The sequence below is a fragment of the Actinia tenebrosa genome, unplaced genomic scaffold, assembly GCF_029948245.1.
Source record: "Actinia tenebrosa isolate PJP-AT-01 unplaced genomic scaffold, QUT_ActTen_1.0 PGA_scaffold10__47_contigs__length_13832649, whole genome shotgun sequence".
Lineage (NCBI taxonomy): Eukaryota > Metazoa > Cnidaria > Anthozoa > Actiniaria > Actiniidae > Actinia > Actinia tenebrosa.
The window spans coordinates 8,962,027-8,989,888 of NW_028292570.1; the positions used below are offsets into that span (position 1 = coordinate 8,962,027).

Consider the following 27,862-nt stretch of genomic DNA (forward strand, 5'->3'; position numbering starts at 1 on the left):
TGTCGCGCGCGGTCATATTGTTTTAATGTCGCTATACTGTTGTTAGACAAGTTCTTACTTCTCCTGTACCATATTCTTTCCTGTGCCTGAATTATACTGAAAGTCATTGCAACAGGGTTTTTTAAAATTTCATCATTGATTACCTTTTTTTTTGATTTTGATTTTTTCAAAATTTTGACAATGATGAAAGAATGCAATGCAGCACACAATACGCAAATCCTTTTTTAAAATTCAGATTCAGATTCTTTTGTATTGTCATAAAAGTCTCAATCAACCTATTGATGTAAGTGATGTCTTTCCCCATTATCCAAGTCACGTGATTATGAGATATAATATGATTACTAATGCTGGTCGAAAGTTTCTTCTTCAGCGGGGCGCCTCGAGTCTGAGTGGATCAGCATTTTAGATTACAAACATTTTAAGCTTGATTAGAAGTCATGATTTACTCTGTTACCAAGTTACTTTCATTTCATCGACGGCTAAAGAAAATACTTTATGAACACTTTTTTTCGATTAAAAAAAAGTTTTAAGTTCATAAATTTAAGCGTTTTTTGAAGACAAAAATCATGGACATAATGGAAGGATTTTCTAGTAATACAAGACGACTGAGGATGTTTTTGGTCTAAATGTTAGAATCCTAGAAAAACATGAATCATTCTGCAATCAAGGTAAGACCATCTTGACATGATTAGTTAACTGACTTGACAGATTGGCAGCTTGAAAAAATGTTACGATGACTTTGGTTTTTTTCGCGAAGTAATTCAACCAGAACTGAGTTGTGAAAAAGGCGGTAAAATGAAATTACATTATCGTACTTACTAAGTTAATATTACTTTACGATTTCAAGTGATACACTTCAATATAATAATTCGACATTAAAACCTCAGAATATTTATAGTATTTGTCAAAGAATATTGAAGTAGTTTTGACGCCCCTACTTTAAATTTCGTCATGCAAGCAAAATGCAAAACGCCCACGTTGGCGCCTTCCTGTAGTAGAATAGCTGTATCCAAATATCTTTTTCGAAACTTTAAGATACTCGAAACGACTATAGATATTTAAATGTATCCTTTTAGATTCAAGTATTGGGTTATGATACAGACTGGTATGAATTGTGAAGAAAGAATTGTTTATGGATACATGTAATATTTTTTGATTCAAGTCGGTCCTCGGTTGTCAGCTGGTGATAAGATTCAAAACAAACGAAAGCCTGCACAGCAGCTTTCTTTATGATAATATATATTTTTTAAAGTCGACCTAAAGCCTAAATTGATCAGGTTATGAAAGCATTTCATGAAACAGATATTTTCAGGATTTTGAATTATTGCTCTAATTTAGAGAAAAGAAACTTTGCCGGGATCCATTATATTTGTCATTGTCATATTCTATAATATATAATATACCGATGGTAAGTTCTTAAAAGTTATCAAAATATATCAAAATCCGAAAAATACCTATCAAGACTATTTCATAATTTACAAAATAAAAGTTTATTTTTGTCGCGGAGAATTTCCAGTTTTTCTTCGTCTTTTTCCTCGCTTTCTACTTTTTCCCATTTTTTCCTTTGAATGAAAAACCAAACTTTGAACTACGTGTTCGACAACACGGCACGATTTGGCCAAATGCTATTAAACATTAATGACAGCTTGATCGTTCGTTTTCAGCTCATTAACATTTTTTTCAAGAAATTCAAATTTAACGCCAAATTGAACGAGAATTATTAGAAAAGTGATAGCAAAACTTGATATTCGGTAGTTTGTGATGCAAGAAAAGATGGAGAAAACATCTAATATCGGATCACTTAGCATTCAAATTTAGAATAAGCCTGAAAAAAGACGATTATTTTCACTGGAATACCAATAAATAAAAGCGGGCAATTAACACCAGCCAACTAGTGTCTTGACCTAATTACCCGGGGGGGGATAGGGATGAGCCGCTGAGCCCTCTGAACCCTGACCCTGTTCCAGAGTAAAATCGCTGAAAACCATACCCTGTTTGGCGGCACGTACCCCCCCCCCCCCCCCCCCCCCGGCCTAATTAGGGCTAAAACCTAAAGGAATGAACGTTTCACTGAGCTTTTTAGTGTTAAATGCTACGATGGACATCCGTTATAAACAGATATAATTAATGTACTAGGCATAAAAAGGTTCAATGAACTATTGTTAGCATTCTGAATTCTAATCAGCCATGTTTGTTGACATCATGGTGCAGCTGCTGGTGTGTAGCTTTCCGTAAAGATAGAACTTAAATTTTTAAGGTTGCTGCCTACCATAGAAAAATGAATCTAATGGGCACACTATAATGCAATACGCTATCTTGAGCCTACGATGTGCGCGCGAACTTTAAAAGCGCAAATTTCTCAATTTTTTATTTACGACTCTATAACTGATTTTTTTTTTTTTTTTTTTTTTTTTTTCGAATTTCCAAAGATTACATGAAAAAAATTGAAAAAACTATGTGGGATTTACTCAAAAAGGGTTAATAGACAATAATTGTCAAGTTCAAGACGAATAAAAAAATTAATTTTGACTAAGATTTCTCAACATTTTCCAAATGTTTTGACTTTCAGTGTTCGTAAAGTATAATATAGGATTCCTGGGGGGGAAAACGTCTAAAGCTTGATTACTGGTGCTAATCTTTTCGTATAAAATTCTTTTTCTTCGAACTTTTTTTATACGCTCGTGTTTACAGCGCTTCCCGCACAATTTTCTGTCTCAACAAAATAAGATTTTGGTGGACGCCAATCAAAGTGTTTCCATGACATTGTCGGAAAATGATATACAAAGTTTTTTACTGAAGAGCACTTGCCTTGGAATGGACCTTTATCACATGAGCAATGAAAACTTTTGCATTCCTAACTGATTTACTTTCAAGGACTTGAATGGGTTGACTCTATTGTTCTAACCAAAATGGCTGCCGCGCGAAAAATTGTGAAAACGCCTTGATTTACGTGCCCCAAAACCAAGTTTGTCGCCATAGCAAATCGTGCGATTTCTCTTTTGGGATACTAAAAAAGTGCTTCACATTTCGGAAGAAAATCTGTTTTCGTAACCTTTTAAGGATTTGTGTCATTTTTCTATATTTCGTAGCTAATGTTTAGAAATTCCTCGTCATTTCATGAAATTGCTCTTCGAAATCGGCAAATCTTGATCTGTGTATTTTAAAAACTTACGAGAGGCAGACTCGAGGAGGTAGTTCACCGGTGTAATAAACCACAGGTTTTTGGATGGATTCAGCCAATCACCGCGTGCGTTAGAATTTAGCTATATTATAATCGGGTATAAATGCACTCGGACGACTGCTTTTTATACCTGATAAAAGACTGTCCCGTTAGCCTTAAAACGGCTCAAGTTTAGTCGTTAGGTGTAGTTTAGTCTATGACTAAGGTCCTTTAGACTCGCGACCTGGTGGATCTTATTTGAAAACCGAAAGCTTCCTTTTCGTAGGACGAGGTTGTCGCAGCTCTGGTATCAGTTCTAATTGTATCTCATTGTATTACAGTATTTTGGATTATGGAAAAATCTATCGATACAGTCGAGATGTTGGAAATATGTCTCAAATATTTGGAAATATGATGGAAATATGTTGGAAGAATAGTTCCCAGTTCCTTGTGCCATCTTGAAAGGTAGCCGTGCCTTCGCATCGAAGCGAAACGTACCCTGAACTTGCAATGATAGAGGCCTTTTTGAACGCCTTGGAAAAAATTATTCACATGCTTTTCTCTTTCGGGGTCGCGATGGGAGAGATCATAACTTCGAAACCTAACTTTCAACCTAAGGATTCTCAATGGATTCAAAGCGCAATACAACAGGATTAGGAATCCCCAAGTACGAAGAATCCTGATACTAGCCTCCTTTGCAGTCGTTCTTAGTGTCGGTCTGAACTGAACGCTTCCCTCCAAGAGTTTTGGACCGACACTAAGAACTGCTGCAAAGGAGACTATAGGGATACAGCTTATTAATGATTAATCCCTAGTATTAATATAAAGTATAAAGGTGAAAGAGAAAATGTGTGCCCTTGAGTGGGACTTGCAGAACTAGACTAGAATACCGAGGTCCGTGTATATATTATTTGATTAAAGGGTCGAAAAGTTCTTGTACTTGGACTCTATTATAGTATTTCTATATAGTATATATATAGTATTGCTATATTTCAATGAACCTTATTATTGCATACTTGTAAATATGTAACATTAAGATTAATTGAAATATAAAAATACTGATATACATAAATATATACAAAGGAACATAGCTTTCGAATGTTATTGATACCCTTAAAGTCAGGGTAGGGCTAATTCACAGATCGAATTGGAAATGATTAACGTGTTAGACTATTTCGCGGGAAGAGGCCAAAAGGAGCCTTTGCTAGCATTAATCGCATCCTCATATTCCATCGGAATGGAAGAAAAAAGAAACTTAATGACAACGTAAATGACGACTGGATACGAGCTTAGTCTGCTCTACCTACATGCGAGCCTGGAAATCGAACCCGGCGAGCTCCAGAGGTGAGAGGCGAGTGCACTATCCCTATGCGACGCTTGTTTCCCTACTGATATCACGTGATTAAAGGAAAAAAATCGCATACACCAATCATATAATTCTTGTAAGCATCATTTGTTCAAGTGCAAAACCAACTTACCGCTTATTTCAATCAAGAGAATATTCTCTTGTTTCAATCAAATATGCACACAAAAAACCCTCAACTTTTCTTGAATTTCATTCAATGGTTCAAACATGTTACAATTCCTTATATATATAGACTTTATGACATTCCTTTGGTGTCTGGCATGTTATAACGCGATATTTATAATTGATAAATTCGAAACCAATTTCTCGAGATAAACATTTCAATATACCTTGATTAACATTTCCGAGGCATTGCAAATTGTATGTGTCTGGCTTAAACATCAAGATTACTTTTAAAAAATTTATGATCGTAACAACATGCACCATAAACTCTTTCCATGTTTCCTCAATTTCCAGCAGATTTTCATACATTTTCTTAGATAGCCACAGTTTTTTGTTTTGTTTTACGTGCTTTTCAGCTGCACAAAAGAGTAGTCGGTTGTGTGAATCGATTTCGCTATAACAAAAACAACCTGTTATAAAAAATTAATAAAGAATAGCATCCCCATTCCGTCAAATACACAAATAAAGGAAAACCACTATATCACTAATAATAATATACCGTAAATACTTACTTTGTTTTCGTCATAAAACTGTCATAGATCGTTGATCATTGATCGACGTAGAGTCTGACAAAATCATTACGATTAATGGACATTCTTAATTATCATACAGCATGACATCTTTCAAACTTTCAAGGTATCTTGAAAGTAAACCAATCCTCAGTTAAAGATCAATCTTGTTGCCAGTAATAATCGAGGTCTTGGGATCTCCAGCCAGCTAGAAGAGAATGCTATTCAAGATATTGTATATGATTTGCAGCTAATGAATAAGTAATAGTTTATGTTCTTGCTAATTTCTAATCTTATTCAAAATCATTCTGATGGCAAATGATAGCTTTTATCGCCTCTCAAAGCTTGAGCCTAATGAATACGAGTTTTACTCGCTTTCTGCTATTGGATCGCGTTGATCATTGGAGGGATTCTTAATAAAAGAGTAAGGCGTGTATAATTAATAGTAAGAGAAATGATTAAGAGACTCTACTTAAGCAAAATATCACATATCATACATAGGTTTGCGTTTGGAGTTACCCAGCTCTAAACAGCGACATGATTTCTCGTTGGAATGGCAATTCTTGCAGAGATCTTCCGGTCATGGATAAAGTGGAGCTTTCGAGAAAACTTAGCTCTGAATTGATGCCAAATTCCGCTCCTCTGGATCATAAATCGCGATCAAAATCGGTAAGAGAGGGCTTTTTGTGTTGAGCTATAAATCTAGACTAAGCCGGTATACCTATACATATGTATATATATATATATATATATATATTGACCCGAGACTGAACAAGGCCGAGCAGGCCTACGCGGACCCGTTCATGGCGAACTGCTCAAGGCTGGTATACATACAGGTGATCACAAAACTGGAAGCCAATGTGTTTTTTTAAATGAAAAAGTGACAATGCGATCTAAAAACAGATAAATAGAAGAACAAAAAGGAAAAGAGAAAGAAAAAAGAAAAGGTCTTCCTACCCCTAAGTGAGAAGCATTATTTGATTTCGACTGAAAGGCTCATTTTTTGTGTGCTAGACTTTGGTGGTCTCGGAGAAGAAAAAAATCAATATCAATTTAATCCAACGAGGTTCACTGAGATCATATAGATCTTTCTTGCGGGTTTTTTCATATTTACATAATCAATTCTAATCAGTTAGCTATCAATGTCTTATTAAGCTGTCTTTTATACTCCTCTCACAAACTTTTGCTATAGTATCGGCTATATTTAACAATTATTCTGACAGATACTGCCTGACTTCAGATTTCTTATTTATCGAAAACAAAATCGTCAGTGAAATAAAAATTGTTATGAACCAAAACTCATAGTTTTTACCCTTTTTCTTCAAAGCTATTTTTCGTGCTGTTTTTAGCTAAGCAATCTGTAAAAATTATATTCATGATTTCGAGTTCTCGATGGGTGTCCTTGACACCCAAGTAACTAAAGCGCAGAATTGATGTATTCATATTAGTTGAAGCAGCGGAAATATTCAATGTACTTGATCAGAATTAGAGAAAATATATAAGTCAAATTTGTTGGGATAGACAACCAGTGGAAAGTGGATCCGAAGTGAAGAGGATTTCCTTGAGTGGTAGAAATGATTCTTCATCTGAGACCATTGAACATCCAGAGAATTTCCTACACGAAGCCCGTGCTGATTTAAACTAAGTTCTAGCAGATTCTATTGCAGATTCAATAGCCGGTCAGCTTTGGTGAGTAGCGTGACTGAACAACTAAGCCTGCCAGTGAGGAAAGATTTTAAAAGCGACTCGCAGTTTTTGATTTGAATTTTTTCGCAAAAGAACAATGATCTTCGAATGGCTTGGGCTGGCAGGTCAAATCCTTGGCAAGTAAAAAAGGTTTCGAGTCAATTGAACGAAAAGTTCTTTTCCAACATGCTGACATACTGATAATTCAGACAAAATATTATTAGATAAAAAATTTCGGCGGGACAGAAAATAACAAGCAAAACATTTCTGTGAAAACAGCTGTCAGCATTTTGCTAAAAAGTCAGTGAATTTAGGTTATTTTTCTATGGTTGAGGCATTCCATAAAATATTTTTTATCAAACTGACATACAGCATGATGACGTGTAATGATTATGAATTTATTCAACTGTAAAGGACAGTCAGTTGTTCATATGTCTATGGTAACCGATTCAGTTTAAACGGTTAGTTCTGTGCCCAATAATAACCTGGGAATCTAGCAGATGTATCTAGTTATTTGGATGAATGAAGAGATTTCGTAAAGATGAATCGCAGGCAAGTGTCCAAGAAACGAAATTGTACTTAATCTAACATTAGGGCAAACATCCCACTACCAGTAAGTTTATACCTTTCAATTTTATGTATTTATTAATTTCTTCATTTTCTTGCAAACTAAAGGTACAAATGTACAGTAGTGTTTGAATAATTTTATGATTTAGTATCGCAACTGAGTTCAAACAAATAGAAACATGTAAACGTGATAAACATGTGAACGTTTTCTAGAGGGTAATCGTCTTCACGACTAAAAATGACGGTCATTATTTTGAAAATTCTCGATTGTGCTTGTATTAAGTGATCCTGAGTGTGATATCTCATCTAAAACTTCCAAATTAAACGCGAAATTCGAGAGAATAAGATAAAGGTCTTTGAATCAGAATTTGAATATCGTGGCACCAAATGCAAAAGAAGTCTCCTAAATGTTGAGCGAATGTAGTTCCGAAATTACACCCCAATATCGTTGGAAAGGAAAAACACACTGTTTAACAAGATAAATAACGTCATCTGAAAACATTATCTGGAGATTTCATTGAGAAGAAAACTTAGGGAAATGATCTTTAGAACTTGAATTGGTCAAAGTTGATGATGTTGCAATTGCATGACAAAGTATCATCACAAACATGAACTCAAGTGCGTTTATCGTTAGATTAGATTAGTTGAGCAAGTTAAACAACAGTAAGGATACCTAGTTAAACTGTAGCCCTAATTTCTATGCGTTAAGCTAGACTTTTCGACATGCCAGTCAAATACGAGGGTTATTTATATCGTGGCCGGGTTATTAGTTTAAATCTAGATCACCTTGACAACGTTTTGTCGAATATACTATGTGATATGTCGAAATCTATTATTGCAGGATAAGGATGATTATTTTGTGTGAAGTTAACTTAAAAACTGAATAGGAAAAGCGGCAAAGAGTCGACTATCGTTTCTTAGGAGTCGATATATTGTTTTCGACGTAAAACTGGCATGGTTTTCTATCGCAAATCCGTCCCGATTGTAGAGGTGAGAAGCTAATACCGTGTACAATTGTCCTTCGTCTTCTGCCTCTCCTGATGATGCAATTAATTCTCGTTCAGGGAAAAATGAGCAAAATATATGGTTTACAAGTTAAAAAAGGATTTAATTTTATCGCGTTGTAATAGCTTTCAGACCAAAGGTAGCCGAAGAGTCTAAACTTAATTGAATGAGAAATATCGCCTTCTTCAAAAATTTAAGAGCAATCAATTAGAATTTCACTCAAATCAGTCAGTATCCCGCGATGGTCGGGCTCAAGGTGAAGAACAGACAGGCGCTACGTGTGAAGATCAGTCACAAATCCGGTCAAATTACCTTGAAAAATAGAAATCTAACTTTTAGTTTGAATGCCACTTTTTGAAAACACAGGATAGCTAATTAAAACGATCATCACGATGAAGTGAATCGGAGGAATTTCTATATTTTACCACCGTCAAATCGTCTTTGCAAAAAAATGTGTATGTATTTATTGGTTACAAATATTTTTCTCCATTTTTCTTTAATCGTCATTTTTTAAGATTTATTTTTATCTTGTTAAGGTTTGATTTTTTTATTAGAAGCCTTCTTAGTTATTTACTATACTGTTACTATAGCTTTTATTTTGGATTTTGGAGGTTTAATGGCCTGCAACAGATAGTCTGAAAGTTTTTGAGAAAAAAAAGAAAGAGGAAAGCGTACCATCAGTTTTTCGCGAGAAATGAGCGTTCGCTCAAGTGCTATATATAACAGTAACTGAGAGGGGCTACCTTTTTAAGGTTACAGGCGTCGATTATACATATATATCTTGCTATTGAAAGTCAGTCAGTTCTTTATGACGTTATTAATATTGCATTTAAAAGTGGAAACTCGACTGAGAAGAGAATCCGAAAGCAAAACCTATATTCGGCTGTCGGTAAACCTATTCAATGTCAGACTTACCCGGCAGCGAATCGTAAAAACGGCTTTTTTAACAACTTTCATAGATAGAAGTACAACTGTTGGAAGAATAAAAAACTTGAGAAGAATTAAGCTAGGAGTAAAGCACCATGCCCAATGAAGAACCGCGGGAGGGCTAGAGTGATGATAATTGAATGATGTTTTTCCTCCTGAAAATGGAATTTTGAGTGAAAAAAAAAAAAAAAAAAAAAAAAACTATGACTGTCCAAATGGAACACAGCAGAGTTGGGAAAACCTCGTACCCCATAATTTATTTGGGATATATATTTACATGGAGTAAAAAAAGAATGTCGGAAATGCTGATGTAATTATCGTAAGACAAAAGATGAGTTAGGAATAGATAAAATCTTAGGGTAGTACCTTTCGATCGAATTTAAATTAACTCTCTACTCAGCAGCACTATTAGGTGACCGTCGGTAATCATGAGAATATCTAAATCCAAGTACTTAGTTAACGAATGAATTAAACTCCAATTCATACACAATATCAAGGGCGGATCCAGCCAAAATTTTAGCCCTCCTCCCCCCCCGCTCCCCTGGATCCGCCCTTGAATATAAACACTTATTACGTGAAATGGCAGTACTATTTATAGTAATAAAAGGGAAAAATGTAGACAAAATGAACTTTTTATCTTTGAGAGAACAAAGTGATGCAATATAAGCGCTGCATAGGATCTCTCATAGACTAACTTTACATACATAAACATACTTTTCTCAAAAAGGGATGAAATAATTTGTCATACAATAATAAAAAATTCAAAATAAAAGGTTTGTTCAAATTTTTATTTTCGATACAACAAAACTAACAATAGATCAACATGAAAGAAAGAATGAATGAATAAATGAATGAATGGGCGAATAAAAAAAAGTGAAGTAGAGAGACTAGACAGACCGAAAGAGATGTTGAATTTAATATTATTAATCGTGATGATCTGCCAAACGAGTTATCAAACAGAAAACAACTTTTGTGGACCAATTAAGCTAGGACGAGGTGCATGTTCTTTAGTGTTACTACATAACATTTTCAGTACTAAGCAGATGAATGGGTTCCAAGTTCTCACCGGTGTTTGTCAATATGTTTCCATAGAAACCAAATAAAGGTGCCAGATGGTGACAAACTAAGAGTTGAAACTAACATATTTTCAGGATATGTTTACGATTCATAATTTATAATATTCATTCCTAGATGACAGCAAGTGTACGAAGCTGACATACGAATCGTAAGGGCTGTTATAATCGAGAAATAGTACCGAGCCAGGATAAATCTGAATTTTTAAACTTCTATATTTGAAATTTAAACTTTTGAATAAGACAAAAAGATATAAATATGTCTTGATTGATAAAATTTCACTATGGAAATGCTAGGTATCAAGATATGTATGAGCTAGTGTTGATGACAACTTCTTTTGGTGAAAGTGGAACCCGCTTTTTAAACCAGACTAGCAGGTATTAGAATTGTGGCATGACAGACCGATCTATACAGGCTTAACACTGCAGTTTTTAAGAGATTTTTGCTTGTTTACACAGATGGGAAAAGTTGTTCTTTAATGTGAAGCAATTAGGAAAATATCGTAGTTTGTATATGTTGTATATGAGTAATTTGGACGTAGTGTTCTGAGTTGAATTGTTTCAAATGAATAGACAGTATGCTAATAAAAACCATTTATCATAACTGTTGGCCAATCGACCTGTAGTCCATCCATTAATTATTAAGTAAAAGACACAGAAGTAAAAACACAAGTTAAGCTACTCCAAAAAGATCTATCTACGTGTTCTACATCTTATGATGTTGCATTAAAGTCAGTTTTGATGCCGACTTTGTGACTCTTCTAGGTCATGTTTTCCTGTTCTCTGCCTGTCTGCTCAAGTGACAGAAAGGATGCAAGAAAACAGAAAGAAAAAGAAAGGAAAAAATCCCTATCGAAAGGAAGGGATCGTTATACGATCGTTAAGGGACTGGCTGGAGGGCCGGACGGGGTATCCTTCGAAAGCGTTACAAAAAAGAAACATTTTCTACGAGTCAGAGAAAACAATATACTGATTGTAGAACCATACGATGACTCAGAAGAATACCGTAAGTACTTACCTTTTTATTTTACATTTAGCTTTTATTTGTTTAACTTCAGTTTCTCTCATTATATCTTACAATATCTAGAGTATTTGTTAACTTATAGCTCCTAATTTTAAGCCATTAGTAGCGGAAGCATCTTAAACAGATTGGATTAACGTACTTTTTTGTTACATTTATCTGTGCAAATCCATGAAGTGTGCCTAAATCATGAGTATTCAGTTCTATCATGACTTTAGCGCTATCTAAATATTAGATTAATTCAATAATATTTATCGAACTTCTTGAATAACAAAATGTTGATTTTTGTCTTTTAAAGTGTAAGCGCCATGCCTAGAACATATTCTTGTGTTTAAGCTTTTTCATTTTATGTGATACAAAGGAGATTTTACGCAGTCCAGAAATTTTTGCGTGGTGGAATCGCCTGTGCTGAAGGAGCCTATGTAGTTAACGAGTTTGAATATTAAAGCATTTATCAAACTTTAGGTTGTTTTTATTTATTATCAGTTTCAAAAGCTTTTCAACAGAATTTAGTCTTCGTTCACTCGTTTCTCAACCAATTTCAGCATCCCTAAAGTCAACTATGTCCAAGACATTCTCTTTTATTTAAATTATAATTCAGTTTCTTTCTGTCCTTTAGTAATACATTATTTAAATCGATAGAGCCCTAAAACTGGCTCCCGCTGCAAAATAAGAACTAATACGAGCACTTAATTCAGCATATCATGGCGAAAAAGCTTAAATTAGCTGAACTATGTTTAAGTTATGTCCTTAGTTTAAAACTAATCATATTTCAATCAAGGTAAAGGGATTTGTGGCCCACTTTGTGGTTCCTGATTAAGAATTCATTGCAATGAAATGTTTATTTTCCAATTTTACCTGCTTTTCAACAACAATACAAGTCAGTGTTTGTTTTCTGCGAATACCCCGGCGGCAAAGCTGATGTTGAATGGGGAAAAAAAGCAACCAAACTTCAGTCAAGGGTTTATGATGACCATTTTCAAAAGAGTATGATGAAATAACTCTAAGTTGGCCCGCGACGCTACGAAACAAGGAAAATATAATACAAAATTAACATGAAAAAAATTTAAATGTCAGCCCTGTAAAAAGTTTATATTTGACATTTTTGGTTTTACAAAATCGTTTCAACAATTCATTTTTTTCTATATTTGCTGTGGAGGCGAAGGTGGTCCGAAAAGTGTAAAGTTTTGATGCAAAAAATCCTACGCCTGGAAATCCCACATAATCTCGAAAACCTTCTAAGCGGTTTCTTTCACATGGCTATCTCATATTCTATTCAGTCTTGTTGTGTTTGAAGATTTGTTCTTTCCTGTATCATAAAAATAAGATTAACAAATACCACATATTTTAACCTTTTTTGGTACTAGGTATTTTATTTAAAAACTCATAATTTAAGTCGAGAAATGGTTGAATGATGAATTAACAGCACATTTGTAAAGAACTCCACTGAAGATAAAGAATTATAAGCAGATATGAATAGCAATTTTAACTAGTAATTCAAACAAAATTATATTGCCTATAATATTCAGACCTCATCTTTTTACAGACATGGTTCTGTTTTCTATGCAACGATAAAACTGTATTTTGAACTTCGCTCTACGCCCATCTTAAGTGTGGTTCACAAAATAATATCAAAGCACTATTTACTACTTGTATAGTATATATTTTCATCTATCTATCTGTCAGTTCGGTTTGTTTTTGTGGTAATCATTTCTCTCGTGTTTTACCAAATTCTCAAGACTAGGAAGCAATAAAGCTAATAGTGGTATTGGCGGTAAAATCGTTGACCAGACGCGTCTTCAATTGAAATCGTGTCAAATGGCGCGAAAAAGCCCGGGCGAAAAAGCTTATATTTGCTTCTAAAACTAATTGTTTTGAACATTTTCTTGATTGATTCTTCTTTGTTTCATTTTCATGGCAGGAAAGCAGAGCACTTACATTCCACTTCAGGACATGTGGTATTTTGGGTATATAGTTTTCGAATCACTAGTCGAGCCAGCTCATTTTATTCGTCGCTGTTCTGATCAACTCGTACTACAAAAATACGAAAATACACCCTTCTTCAAAGAAGACGCAAGCTTCAAACTGACAAGAAAAAGATGTATTGGTAATAACAGTAGAACCATAAGTTCTTTAATAGTATAGGAAATTGGAATACCAAACACCACTCTTTATTTATTATTTATATAACAGCGTGTGAATCTAAAAAAACTTGAACTGAAATTAAATGAAATGTTACTAGTATTACATAAGGGAGACGAATCGGCGTCGAGCCAGACAGCCTTTTTTTTAAATTAATTTTTTCTGTTGGTTATTTCACATTTAGCAAACAACCCCCCATGTGGTCAAGTATTTTAATCTAGAAAACAACTTGGTTGTTCGCAATTTAAAAAATACCTATAATAATCGTTCATTTTGTTCACAGCATGTGTAAAGATTGGATCTCGAGTTTGGGCAAGAATCGAGAAAGGTTGTTTTCTACGAGGTACTGTGATTGCAGTAGATGATTTGGTTCATATAGAACTCGAAAACGGAAACAGAGTGAAGCACAAGAAAATTACGACGGAAGGTGACTGTGCGTACGTGCCTGACATCGTGCCTCATTCTTTAGAGATTGATATTGGTACAAGAGTATTAGCAAGATGGTTTAACAGGCATGACAGCTACTACCCTGCTACTGTCACAGCTATCAGGAGAAACCTCTTCAGCGTTAGATATGATGACGGTGACAAAGGAACTAATAATATCAACGAAATACGAATTCTTAAACAACCGGAAGTAGAAGGTAAAGTTTTGCAAGTTGATCGTAAACACCCAAACTGGACTGAGCAAAGCATTTGGGTAGATATGAATCGGGATTACATTACATTACCATATCTATTCTATTATTTTTGATTTTATTATTATCAAATTGAAAAAGAAAAATGAAAAAGTATAGGAATAAAAGCTTGAGTAGCTAAATTGTTTAGGTCACCCATCCAGGTACTAATTACGATGGATCGGGCTTAACTCACTAACTTGGAAGCCCAACTTTTTTCCACCGCGAGCAACGGTTTCAAGAAATTAGTCGTGAAAAAATGCACCAGATAGATTAACGTGCGTTGCATACACCCTTCTCATAATGGCTGATGAACGCACGGAGACGAGGTCACCCAGTCATCTTGCAAGGTTGAGCCAAGCTGCTCATTCAAAATAAAGGCTGTTAGCGCTAATTCAGGTCAAAACAAAGGTCATTTTTAAAATATTTTTCTTCTTTAAAGTCATTTCATGTAATTTTATATCTTTTATTGTGAAATAATGACTGGGTGACCTCGTATTCGTGCACTTGTCAGCCGTTATGAGAAGGGTGTAGAGTGCAAGAGATAGGTGGACATTGGCATTGTAATGTAAATGTGCCAACCATTTTAATAATAGTATTGACAACATAACATTCGACCAAAACAAATTCTTCATCGTACGCCTACCTATTAGGTACGGTCTGGCCGGTCTGGTCTAGTGTCTCTGGCCTGATGCCCTAGGCCATTGGATATATATACATATATCGGGTAATTAGCAGAGTGGAATAATTTTTTGAAATTTCGATCGGTGGAAATTTCTTTCTTTTATCAAAACACCAAGCCATGGATTGCAGCCATGTTGATGGTACTAATTGCTACTTTAATATGTGTAAATATAAACAACATGGCCTCAATAGCATAATACTTGAAGTTAGCGCCTTGAGCCTCTGCCGAGCTGTTCTTGACACCCTACGTTTTGGTTTTCATACAGGTGGCGCCAACTTACCGTCTTGGTCGTCCCTAGATGGATTGCCAAGAGTTGGTGGGTTGTGTATCGATAGCACAAGTAGTGATCAAAGCACAACAGAAGAAACTATTGATAGCCAAGAAACTCCACAACACGAGGACTGGTCTCCATATCCTAGGGACATGTCCATCCCTGAACAGAGACTATATGAAAACCAAAGCGAACTACCACGAGAACTGGATAGGGACGCTGATTTTGGCTACGAAAATAATCTACAGTATCTGACGCCGAATATTCAACCACTCTATCACGCACCTGTCATAAGGAACGTTAGTCAGGTTAGCGGTGGTTCTGCGGACAGCGGTTATCACGACAACGCATGCACAGGAAGTACACGCCAGAGGAGGACTGGACTATGGGCCGATTTACATTGTAAGTGATGACTCGCATTCAAAGGAATTCAGAATACAGTTGTTTTCTCATGCGGCTACCCTTTTTTTCTCTTGTAGATTTTTAAAGTAGCAGTTCGTTGATTTCTCTTTTGACTTAAATTGTATTAGTTCCTAATACTAATAATTTATCAATAGCTATAAGAAGACAATTTTTAGCATTTTTTTTCCAACTCCGCCGGTGGAGCCAAGTGATTCCCTGTCAAAATCGTTTTTGGGTCATCGTAGCTTTTCTTTTTGTACGAATTTGGTATTGAAAAGTAAAAATATTACCTAGTCCATGTATACTATCGGAAATTGTTTATTAGTATTACTATAAGTACTTGGTGTTTTAAAAAAAGGTTGCAGTGTTGTGTGCGGTTATTCACTGTCAACCTCTGGCATAGTGACTTCCCTTGCATGCGTTACTTAAACAGTCGTGAGTAAATTAATCATAAAATAACAATATATTAATATAATTAACGATACTTCTAGAATATAGAAAGATCAATGTTTTTTTGTTGTTTTTTTTTTTTTTGTGTGTTTTTTTTTTTGACAACGACTGAACGACAATTTAAAAAAACGACAAACTTATCAATTAATCGACAAACAAATGATGAAAACGATAGCTCAACTAAAGATATTGATAACTACGATGATTAATCCATGACGCCGTCCGTTAACAACCAAACTAACGACACCAACCACTAATGAATCTAACAATCCGTATAGAACAAAACAGACCTAACAATCTAACCTATACTCAATTCAATCGCCGGCCTTTCACAATCTTTTTCGTATCCGAAAGTGGAATCAATGAATACAAGTACTTAGAAATCTACGCACCTGACTAAATGGATATCTATTTATGTTACTTGCTTCTTACGTTCGCCCTTTTTTTCTCGAATTTCAAATAAGCTGCACTATATTTCGTTTGCTATTATAAAAACCCTGACATTTTCGTAATCTTAGGTTTTTAAGGTATCTAGCTAGACATATGTGTTATCACTTGTGAAATGTTACTTTGCAATACGGTCACTCACTTTGCTTCTGTCAACTTGCTCCTTTATCTTTTCTCACTTCTTCTTTTCTCCTTCTCTTTCCTCAGCCAAAGAGAAGGGGTGCGGCGGACAGTTCGGCTTTGACTCGCGCTATCTCTCTCCCTTCTCGTGTCACTCTAATTTTACCTCCTCTGGGGAACGAAAACTAAGCAATCTGAGCGTCTCATCAAGTGTAGACTCTGGCTATCAGGGGGGGTACAGCAGACATGACCCACGCTCCTATCTTAGAGACACTACTAAGACATCTAGCCCTACGTGTAAGTGATACGCATAATTTCTCTGCGCAATACATTAGTTGAATGAGCCAGTTGATGTTATGATATGTTGAGTGATTTGTCATGCAAAGTAGTTAGACAAAAGACTTGATCCATGAAGAACTCTGAATCCTGTTGCTAAAAAGAAATTTCCTCATGCCACAATAATGAGGCATAACACAATACTTCCCACTAAAGCTTGCTTCAAACTTCAATTCTAATCTTTCATCGCGCCTAACTCTCAAGACATTTTAAGCCACTCTGCATTAACGAACACGCAAAGATTTTTTTTCTTCACTCGAGCTGCCACAATGCAATTTTGTTCCAAAATAAGTAGCTACATTAGGCGGATAATGGCAAGTTCTATTCTTTATTCTTCCCCTTCTTAACACATCAAACACAGCATCCGTGGAAGGGCAGTTTACGTATACGTCTTGACTGTCAAGTGTATTATAAAGAATGTATGACGGACCTTACTTAAACAAAAGACTCCAAGACTCAGAACTTCTTTTGTTTGAGAATCTCCGTGAGTTTCTATTAAAACCTCTTGCACATAATTCGCATCTTGGATGGGATATGAAGTACGTAACTGATCTGAGAACGAGACTGTTAAATAAACGAAATGAGCATGCGCACTGTTGCATCTTTCATCATCAAATTTGTTACTATCTCATCTAAGTCTCTGTTCATTTTGTTCTTCATCAAACCGCGATGGGTGACAAAATTAACAATAAACCAAAAAGACATTTTTTATCTGACTGGCTAAACAAACTCGCTTTCGTCCTTGGGGCCAACATTTTTATGACGTAGTGTAAAAAGAACGTGGACTCACAGAACGAGACAAAAATCTCATTCACACTACTTAATGTTATAACACGCATGCGCATGCTCTAATTACAAAACGTAGATATTTTACATGCTTTTCTTACTGTTTTTATTTTTGTATCAGTTGAAAACGCGCTGTCCATGTCCGAACTTGTTATTTCTTGGTCTCCATCGAAAAGAAGCGTATTTTATTCTATCGTGATGCAGTTTAACGTCCAGAAAATCTACTTATGACCAGGACTTGACCGGCAAAGAAATGCTGTTGTTTTTGGTGGAGATCAGACCATATATTAAACTATTTTGCGCATGGAAATAAAGACTTTTTACATACAGCTTTTTTAAAAAGATTGAAGGGGAGAACGGCGAATGGCGACCGAGAGGAACTCAAATGTGAGTATTCAAATAATCAAGGTGTTTTAAATGGTTTGGTTGAGTACAAACAAAACTAAATATCTCAACAGTAACCTCTAATTTTTTGATAAGAATAATAACAAGAAACACCAGTCATTCCAGCTATTCTTGGATCTTGGAATCACCTATCACTTATTACCTATCGCCGTTCGCCCCTTCAACCTTCTCTTCGAATAGCTGTATGGATAACAAGAGAATCTACTGGATAACGTTGGAATTTAACTTCTCTAGGTCAAAGAAGAGCAACCCCCGCCGGCAACAATTCTGAAAAATACTCCTGGGAACACGAAGATAACGATCCCCTGTCAGACAACGAAACGAGTAACTCTACAAACTACTCCGCAACAAATGAACTCGATTTCCCCGACAGTTTCTCCAAGGAGAACCACTCCAGCTTCGCCCCGTCTCATACCAAAGATCACGCAACTGGTATCGCAGGTCACGCAAAGAGTAACGGAGGGCCTAACGTCACAAGACCAACAAAATCCTACGGAAACGAACTTGTTAACAATTACTCCTCGACCAATGGTTCCTACGTCACCCAAAATGGCGAGAGCAATGATGACTCCAGAGCCAGTGAAACCAAAAATTATGAAATGTTCGCCCAAAATGCAGAAGAAGGTGACAGAAGCGCTGTCCCCAAAGCTGTGCCATCGAAATACTGTCCTATCCATCACCACGGATTCAAAACAGATCAACTTCAAAGCGACTCAGGCAGAAGAAAACATCATGAGTTTAACAACGATGCAATACTAGAAGGGGAATGTGGCCCGAGGTTGATCGGTAAGAAAACACATATTCCCTTTTACAAGAACAAACTTAGTTAAACATAAAATCATTCTTGATTTTGGTTATCTATATTAGTGGTACGTAAAGAAATAATACTCAAGGGAATGGCACGTAGTTTGGACACAATCTAACCGTAGCGGTCAACAATGAATATAATGACAATATGATCATAACAATATTTATTTTAATAGAATAATGATCAATTAAAAGAAAAGATTTTGGATCGCAAGGTATTATGGGTAGCCAAAGGGGCAAGACAAAACCGCGAAGATGGTGAAATAACGAATTAATGATCTTTGAGAACTTGGCTCAGTTGTGGAACTGTCCATTTTTTAAAAAAATTATCTGTTATCAAGTTGTCTTGTTGTGAACTGTTAATGTCAATCTACGCCATTACTATAACAAAGCTTCATATATTTGCCCCGGGATGACCCATAATGCCTTTCGGTTCAAGATGGCCGCTGCATCGTCGAAACAGTCTATTATACATGAACTTGCTAATTCAGTATTCTTGTGTTTAACAGGACTGGAAACTGTTATCTAAACTGAATTGTCTACTTTCAAGAACAATTCTATGCAAAAGAACCCAGGAGGTGAAGGTGTGACAAACAAGGCTGCTGCGTCACGCACACGCATGACAACGGCTTCCTACCAATACCACGTGAAGCATGTAGCTGCTCTCTCTCTACACTTCCATCTCCTTTGATACAAGCAAGGACAATTTAGAGTCGCAAAAATATTTTCCTTTTTGAAAGTTTAAAGAAATACAAGTCAAGTATGTTGCTGTGTTGTTCCAAGATAACAGAGCTTTTTGACCCAAGATTCCATGCGAGTCAATGCCCTGGCGGTTATTCTCTGAACTTTAAAAGCAGACAAAGCTTTTTGGTCACAGTGTCATTGGTTAGTACGATTACAGGATGATATATTATATAACTAGCACTCGTCGTTGGTTAGTCGATCGGTAAAATACTAAAATGAAGAGAAAAATAGGACACATTTCAAAAGGCAAAAAACAAATTTAAGTAACATTTTGAATATAATTTGATACGTCTAGTGCATCAAATATTATATATTTAGTACCAACAGTTTCATATTCAAGTAAAAGATGAGCCTGAGTAGATTTCATTGCACGTACATATTAGCCATTGAGGAAAAGTCTGGATCCAGTTGGATTTGCAGTGCATTGTGGCACTGTTTTAGAAAACATGTTTCCAAGATGGCGTCTATCTTGTCCCAAAATGCGCTGCACACCCTACTCGACCCAGTCTTTTACTCAACCTCGGAATTGCCACTCAGGTGCAGTTGAAATGAGACGGATTTTGTATGAGATACAAGAATAAGGCATACTTTTAGCCGTACGACATTCCTGGATATTTTCCTAAGATCGGGCTGCACACAGGTTAATACACCCAAACATAGATGTAAGCACGTTTAAATTTGTAACATTACGATGTTATGGTTACTCAATACCATGACTCGGTAGTGAGTCGTTCCTATTCAGTGTTTTTTTATTTTTCACAAAAATGAAAATAGGTGAAACTAAAAAACACTGAAGCATTTTATCAACGAGGAAGTTGACTTCTCGGTGTAAGAGGTACAGGAGAAGGAATGGTTTATAATTTATCCTGTTTCCTGAATTCGTGGCTTTGTTTAAAATCATGGTATCGTAATGGGATATCCATTTATTGAAGAGATTTATTTGGGAAAACTTCACTGTTTCTTTTTTGCTTTACGAGATCCTGTTACATGAATCCACATACGTCAGTCCGAGGGCAGTTTGAAGGTAACGAGGAAGCAGCAGTGCATTTCGGTATTATTGTTGTGCATTATTTTGCTTGCTTGATGTCCTCGATCAACCCTACAGTTGCACTTCAATATTAAGTTATCAAAGTCGGTTTGCAAGCAAAGAAACGCGTATACGACTTCTTTTTTTTGATATTAGGAAGAAAATATCAGTTCCTTGAACCGGCTTAAGGTCTTTTTTATTTACTAAAGTACTACTAAAGTTAACTGTTAATCACACTGTAATGAACTCGGAGAGTCTGAGAGTCTGTAAAAGTTATTTCTCTTATTAATCTAGCAAGATACTTTACAAGTTGTTAATCTTGTGCTATCGGGTCGCGTGACTGGTTCCTACCATAATTTAGGTTGACAAAACCGGCAATTTATACTGTCACCTACACTCTTACAAACATATCCCCAACAACACTGCATCAACACCAGTGTCGTTAAAAATGGCGCGAAAAAGATCACGTGATCCGTTAGTCACTTAACGAATCATCCGTATTTATTTCATAGAATTTAGTTTTTTTGGCAGTTATTTATTTTAGAGATATATACTTTATGGCTTAGCTGGCTAAGCCTTTTCAATGAATTTATTAAATTTTAATTAACAATAATGACAGAAATATTATGATATAATAAAGCGCACGGTTAGAACAGGAATAGAATCTTATTCAAGATATAAGCTATGTAAAACTATCAACTGTAAGGCAGTTCAATATTCTAAAATAAACTGAAACTAAATATTAAAACGTGTGTATCATTTGAATTTAAATTTGAATTTGAATTTGTTTTCAATTTGTGGGTTCTGACAAGAACGCTGTTATGGCGTCCGCTGTTGTTAATCGTCTATGCGGGAAGCAAATTTTTTATTTGTGGTTGTCAAACTCATGACTAGCTTCATGATAAGCTTAGCAAACTGTATGGACTACTTCGACAATAAAGCGGCCATCTTCGAACACAAGGCGTTTATGAGGCGTCCAGGGGGCAAAGCAAAATGTTTGCCTTCAATTCATGGGTAAAGGTGTTCGATGTGCCGTCTTTAGCTGTAATCACGACAGGCGATATAAAGAAACTTTGAAAATGTAGCATCAAACCTCACATCAGCTGTATATTTGTCCCCTGGACGCCCCATGACGCCTTGTTATTCTAGATGGCCGCCGTATATTCTAGTAATCTATTCCTTTATAATGACAGAAGTGAATCAGAGTGCGAACTACACTAAAGCAGCAATACCGGGGATTTAAGGCACATTTAACAGCAAGAATGCACGGGTATACAGGGAATAAAAATACCCCATACTTTAACATGAGAGATGAGCCGGTAAGCCGTTTGGGATGGGCCCGGGTCTTTCACAACTTCCAAGTCGCGTAAAAAATGAGCCAGCTCAACTAGAAACCGTGGACAGCTGTTTCGGCCTGTATTGGGCCTCGTCAGCACGGTGTATCTAGTGAGCTGGTAGAATCCCAAGAAAAAGTTCTCTAAAACATATCAAAGAATGAAGTCTATAACATTCATTATTAATTTTAAGTTGTTATTTTCTTGGTCTGTGACGTCACGTGCAAACGAAGAATATGAATAAAACGCCGTCTCAAACAAATGCCGTCTCAAACCGCCATTAAATGTAATTAAATGTCGAGGGATAATAGACCAATAGAAAAGCTTGTAAGAATGATTATAACGTCATCTTAACAAACTCATCACCGTTTACGGTAGGTCAGCCAACTAGCCTGCGTAGCGGCCCAAAGGGAAGGGAAGGGAAGGGGACTGGGGACTGAGGAGAGGAAGGGGAGGGGGACTGGGGAGAGAAAGGAAGGAGAGGGAGGGCCTGCAATGAACCCCCTCTATTTTTCCTACCAACTTTCAGAATTCGAACTTTAATTTTGATTGGTTGACTCAAAGAAACAGAAATAAACATGACTTTACCTGTCACTTTTCCTGTCGATCACTTCCACTGAAATTGAAGAAGAAATCTCCAATTTGAATATTTCAAAGGCAACAGGTCCTTTCAGCATACCAACCAGGTTACTAAAGTTACTTAAAAATGTTTTGGCAAAGCCTCTTGAGATCTTGTTTAATGCATCGTTTTCAGCTGGTATAGTACCAGACTTTCTTAAGTCAGCTAGTGTTATACCAGTTCATAAGAAAGGCTCACACCTTTCCCTCAACAATTATCGACCAATATCATTACTTTCTGTATTTAATCGACTCCTGGAAAAACTTATGTACAACAGGTCATTAAAATTCTTAGACAAAAATGAAATTCTTTCCAGCAAACAGTTTGGATTCCGTGCAAAGCATTCAACTGATCATGCTATTCTTAGCATTGTTGATAAAATTCAAAAAGCAGTTGATGAGCATGACTTTTCCTGTGGAATCTTTCTGGATTTTAGTAAAGCCTTTGATACGGTTGACCACAGAATTTTAATTAGCAAATTAGAACGCTATGGTGTAAGAGGAGTGGCTAAAAGCTGGTTCACATCTTATCTTAGTAATCGTAATCAAACTACTGTTGTTAATAATGTTACTTCAAACCCACTGGATATAACATGCGGAGTGCCTCAAGGATCTGTCCTTGGTCCTTTACTTTTCCTACTCTATATAAATGATTTTCACCTTTGCTCCAATCTCTTTGAATTCCATCTGTTTGCTGATGATGCTAACCTTTTTTATAGACATAGAGACATCAAAACATTAGAATCTCATATTAACTCAGAAATTAGTAATGTTCACATTTGGAACTGTGCCAATAAATTATCACTCAACATAGAAAAATCCAACTTTGTTCTTTTCTATGCACCCCAAAGAAAAATCACACACCATTTCCATCTAACCATTAATAACAATTCTATTAAGCAAACAAATTGCATTAAATATTTAGGAATTTACATTGACTCAAATCTAGGTTGGAAACCACAAGTAGAATATATTGCCAAAAAAATCAAACGCAGTATTGGTCTATTATCAAAACTTCGTTACTATGTGAATTCAAGGATTTTGAATAATTTGTATTATGCTTTAATTTATTCTTTCTTAATGTATGGTATAATAGCATGGGGAAATACCTATCAAACTACATTAAAACCTTTATATTTATTACAAAAGAAAGTTGTGCGTATTATTACATTTTCTTCATTTGATGAGCATTCAAGCCCTATATTTAAACAATTAAATTTCATTAAAATCTTTGATCTTGTAATTTTCAAAATATCAACTTTCATGTACAAATTTAATAACAAGTTATTACCCTGTACCTTTGAATCATTTTTTACTACTATTTATAAGGTGCATGGATATAACACAAGAGCAGCAACAAAAAAGTCTTTTTATTTACCCAAGGCTAGAACTAATTATGGAATATTTAACATACGATTTCAAGGACCTAAAATCTGGAATTCTATTGATGAATCATTTAAGAAATTGTCTACAGTTATCGTAGAATGATAAGTTATACACCGTAGTGAAAATAGTAACTGACGTTTCGGACGTTAGTCCTTCGTCGGAGTCAATAGAAAGTAAGAGTAAGAGAGATGTTTATATAGTAGAGGAGAGAGAAAACAAACCAATAAGAAAAAAGCAAGCCATTTAACAAAGGAAAACAAAAGGATCGAAAACAACAATAGGTGGGAAATAACTTAATTATAAGCGAAGCGTTCGTTCATCCCGTGGGGATTAACGGTGCCAAGTGAATGAATTAAGCGCATTTCTTTTGTTTTACGATGATTGTTGCTGCAGTGGGTTAAACACAGACCAAAAACAATAGCATTAAGCTCAGAGTGATTAGCAGAGTTAAAGTGCCGAGCAACTGGTTTAGATAAATCTTTCTTGCGAATGTCGTAAAGGTGGTCTCTAAAACGATCACCTAATCGGCGGCCAGTTTCTCCAACATAGAGCATGTTACAGCGTGAACATTGAATGCAGTAGATGACGTTAGAAGAAGTACAATCAAAATGATCTGTAATATTAAAGGTGGATTTGGGACCTTTAATAGAAGTATGTGAAGCAACAAAGGGGCAAGTGTAGCAACGTTTGCGAGAACAGCGAAAAGTACCGGGTTCTTTATTAGAAGGAAGTACACCTTTAACTAAGAAAGAGCGTAAATTACGGTAAATCCACGCTAGTGTTTACTAGCCATCATCTAAGAAATTGTCTCTTTATCAATTTAAGAAAAAGCTGAAAATTGATTTAATTTCTAAATATTAAGATCAAGTTTTAATACTTTTACAAATTAACTTAAATATGCTGTAAAGACTGATGATGCTCTTGTGTGCTGCGTGTGTATTTGCATAGTTTTTATGTCTTTTTTGTCACTTTTTCAATCATATTGACTTTTTTGCCTATGTGTTTATACGGTGTGTTATTATGCTCATTATTATAATTGTAAAAAAAGCAGAAATCCCGACCCTAAATGTAATGACTTTTAATTAAGAATATGTAAACCGACTTCCAAGCATTTTTAGCTTTCTAGTTATTTTTGGAAGTTGGTACCCCTGAATCTGTTTATAACATAAATAACGTATCAAATTAGAAAATAATGTTAAAATGGGTACAAATAAAGTTCTTACCCTTAATTTGATTGGTTAACAGTTTGCATATTAATTAGGGTGCGGTAGGAAAAAATCGAGGGCGTTCATTGCAGGCCCTCCGGCCTCTCCTTCCTTCCTCTTCCCAGTCCCCCTCCCCTTCCTCACCTCAGTCCCCAATCCCCTTCCCTTCCATTTCGGCCGCTACGCAGGCTATTTGGGCCGCTACGCAGGCTATCAGCCAACATGATTTGGAGTCGGCCGAGAGGACTTTGGGACGAGTTTGTAATCGATTGACATATTTATTTCCATCATTTAAAAGTAAGATTTCCCATATGGTCTAGTGGTTAGGATCCGGCGCTCTCACCGCCGTGGCCCGGGTTCGATTCCCGGTGTGGGAAGTAATAATTTTTGATCTTTTTTTTAAATCAGTGGAATTTTGATTTTTTTTTATGTGTGTTATTTTCTTATTTTATGGCTGCGAATGCACCTCAGTATAAGAATTTTTTTATGATTTTGAAGTTCAAAACGTGTATGGTTCTTTAATAAAATCGTGAAGATTATCAGTCAGCGGTTTTTGAGCGCGCGCACATCATGGGCTCAAATCGAATGTTCAAAAGTAGGCAGTCGCCTGAAAAGAGCACACCAGCTATCAAAATTTTATAGAAAAATGGACAGGAAACCTAATCTAAATAAGAAAACACTACGCATGCGCGCATACAAAGATTAGTCGTAGTCAAGGCCAAAGCTACCCAAGTGAATAGGTAGGTACATCTCATCTTCTTCTTTTCGGATTAAACTGAAACATGAAATAAAATAACAGTAATTTAGCCGCCAATAGTTTCAAACCGTATCCCACATGGAAAGGAATGAGTATGCGTTCAAAGCCATCAGCGTCACAATCAAAATTTTGAGTTTGCTGGTCATAGCAAGGGGTTAATCATCTACGGTCTAGGGGCCGACTAACCTCTCCCTTAGGCTGCGGCCGAGCTTCCTGATCAGTCTGTAATTCTTCGGATAGCGGTGTTGGGGTCGAAATCTCCGGCATAGCCGTAAATGCTTCGCGCTGCCATACTGCGCTTCGGCACTAGATGTCTGGAGGTATGGTCCTGGTTTAAAAAATCAGGAATTAAAAATCCTAATAATAATCTTTCCATAGCAGATGAACTTTAAGAGAGATCGTTCCATGGACGTAACCGGGGGTCTTCCAGGGTGGGTGCACAGGGAATGGGATTGGAACTATGTCTTAACTGCTATGAACAGCTGTCTTTAGAAGTGGTATAACAGAAACATGGAAACATGAAATAAAATAACAGAAAATTAGCCGCCAATAGTTTCAAACCGTATCCCACATGGAAAGGAATGAGTGTGCGTTCAAAGCCAGCAGCGTCACAATCAAAATTTTGAGTTTGATGTTCATAACAAGGGGTTAATCATCTACGTTTGGAGGGGTGATATGGACAAAATGGTTATTCGTTATACAGCCTTTTATATTTTAGCGTACCAAGGGCCTATATATGTAAAACCTCTATGTGATATGCCGTACCTCTAAGCGACATATGGCAATATTTAGTGTAATATGGCGTACCGCTATGCGATATGGCGTACTTGAATGCGATGGGCCGTACTTCAATGCGATATGCCATACCTCTATGCGATATGGCGTACTTCAATGCGATATGCCATACCTCTATGCGATATGGCGTACTTGAATGCGATATGCCGTACCTCTAAGCGATATGGCGTACCGCTATGCGATATGGCGTACTTGAATGCGATGGGCCGTACTTCAATGCGATATGCCATACCTCTATGCGATATGGCGTACTTGAATGCGATATGCCATACCTCTATGCGATATGGCGTACTTGAATGCGATATGCCGTACCTCTAAGCGATATGGCGTACCGCTATGCGATATGGCGTACTTCAATGCGATATGCCGTACCTCTATGCGATATGGCGTACTGTAATGCGATATGGCGTACCACAGGCAGCCCAACCATATTAGTGTCCCAAGATTGATTTTGGGCTTCCTGTGGCAAGATCCCGAGAAGGTCCAAGCACGACTAAACACAGCATGGCCAAAGCGTGTTATAACAGCAATAAGCCATTCTACTCGATATCTGATGTAGTCCACATTGACATTGGTACAAACGCCAGATTCCAGGCGTCGAATTATATCGAGAAGAACTTCCCTAGCATTAATGACAAGCAAATCTTGTGTACTTCGTTGCTGACCTTCATTTGCCGCCGCCATGATATTTGGCCCATGAAGACTATGCTGTGTTTAGTCGTGCTTAGACGGCTAGCGCAGAAAAGGTGAATTCCCCTACGGTATCTAATATCCTTTTTCACCGTCTTTAAACTTCGAACACCCGAAAAAAGATTTTTGGCTATTCCTCGCAGATTTCTTAGACCGAAAAGTTCATGCAGAAAATTTATCGTTCGCTTTTTGTTCGAGATTTTCTGTCACATTTCTGTGACTTGCGCGGGACTCGGGTGAGGACGAATTTTCGTCCTTACTAACTCCCGCTCATGAGGAATTTTGCAATACGTACCGGCTACC

At 36.4% G+C, this 27,862-nt stretch overlaps 1 protein-coding gene and 1 non-coding gene across 8 annotated transcripts; both read left to right on the top strand.

The window, feature by feature from the left end:
• The first annotated feature begins 530 nt into the window (after positions 1 to 530).
• On the top strand, positions 531 to 21,522 carry LOC116305738 (uncharacterized). Of its 7 annotated transcripts, none has more exons than XM_031715715.2 (7): positions 531 to 668; positions 11,221 to 11,461; positions 13,398 to 13,583; positions 13,902 to 14,261; positions 15,245 to 15,652; positions 18,431 to 18,982; positions 19,513 to 21,522. In XM_031715715.2, exons 1-7 carry the CDS (start codon positions 648 to 650, stop codon positions 19,530 to 19,532), a joined length of 1,788 nt encoding a protein of 595 aa, XP_031571575.1. In that variant the 5' UTR covers positions 531 to 647; the 3' UTR covers positions 19,533 to 21,522. The 7 variants fall into 7 exon arrangements, with proteins under 7 accessions (XP_031571575.1, XP_088882961.1, XP_031571573.2 ...); XM_031715713.2 differs by lacking the exon at positions 531 to 668 and adding an exon at positions 5,773 to 5,866; XM_031715719.2 differs by lacking the exon at positions 531 to 668 and adding an exon at positions 5,773 to 5,866 and having other exon boundaries at positions 15,245 to 15,558.
• A 4,100-nt stretch (positions 21,523 to 25,622) lies between these two features.
• Trnae-cuc (transfer RNA glutamic acid (anticodon CUC)) lies at positions 25,623 to 25,694 on the top strand. The gene has a single exon. It is a non-coding gene; the product is annotated as a tRNA-Glu (tRNA).
• Positions 25,695 to 27,862: the final 2,168 nt, after the last annotated feature.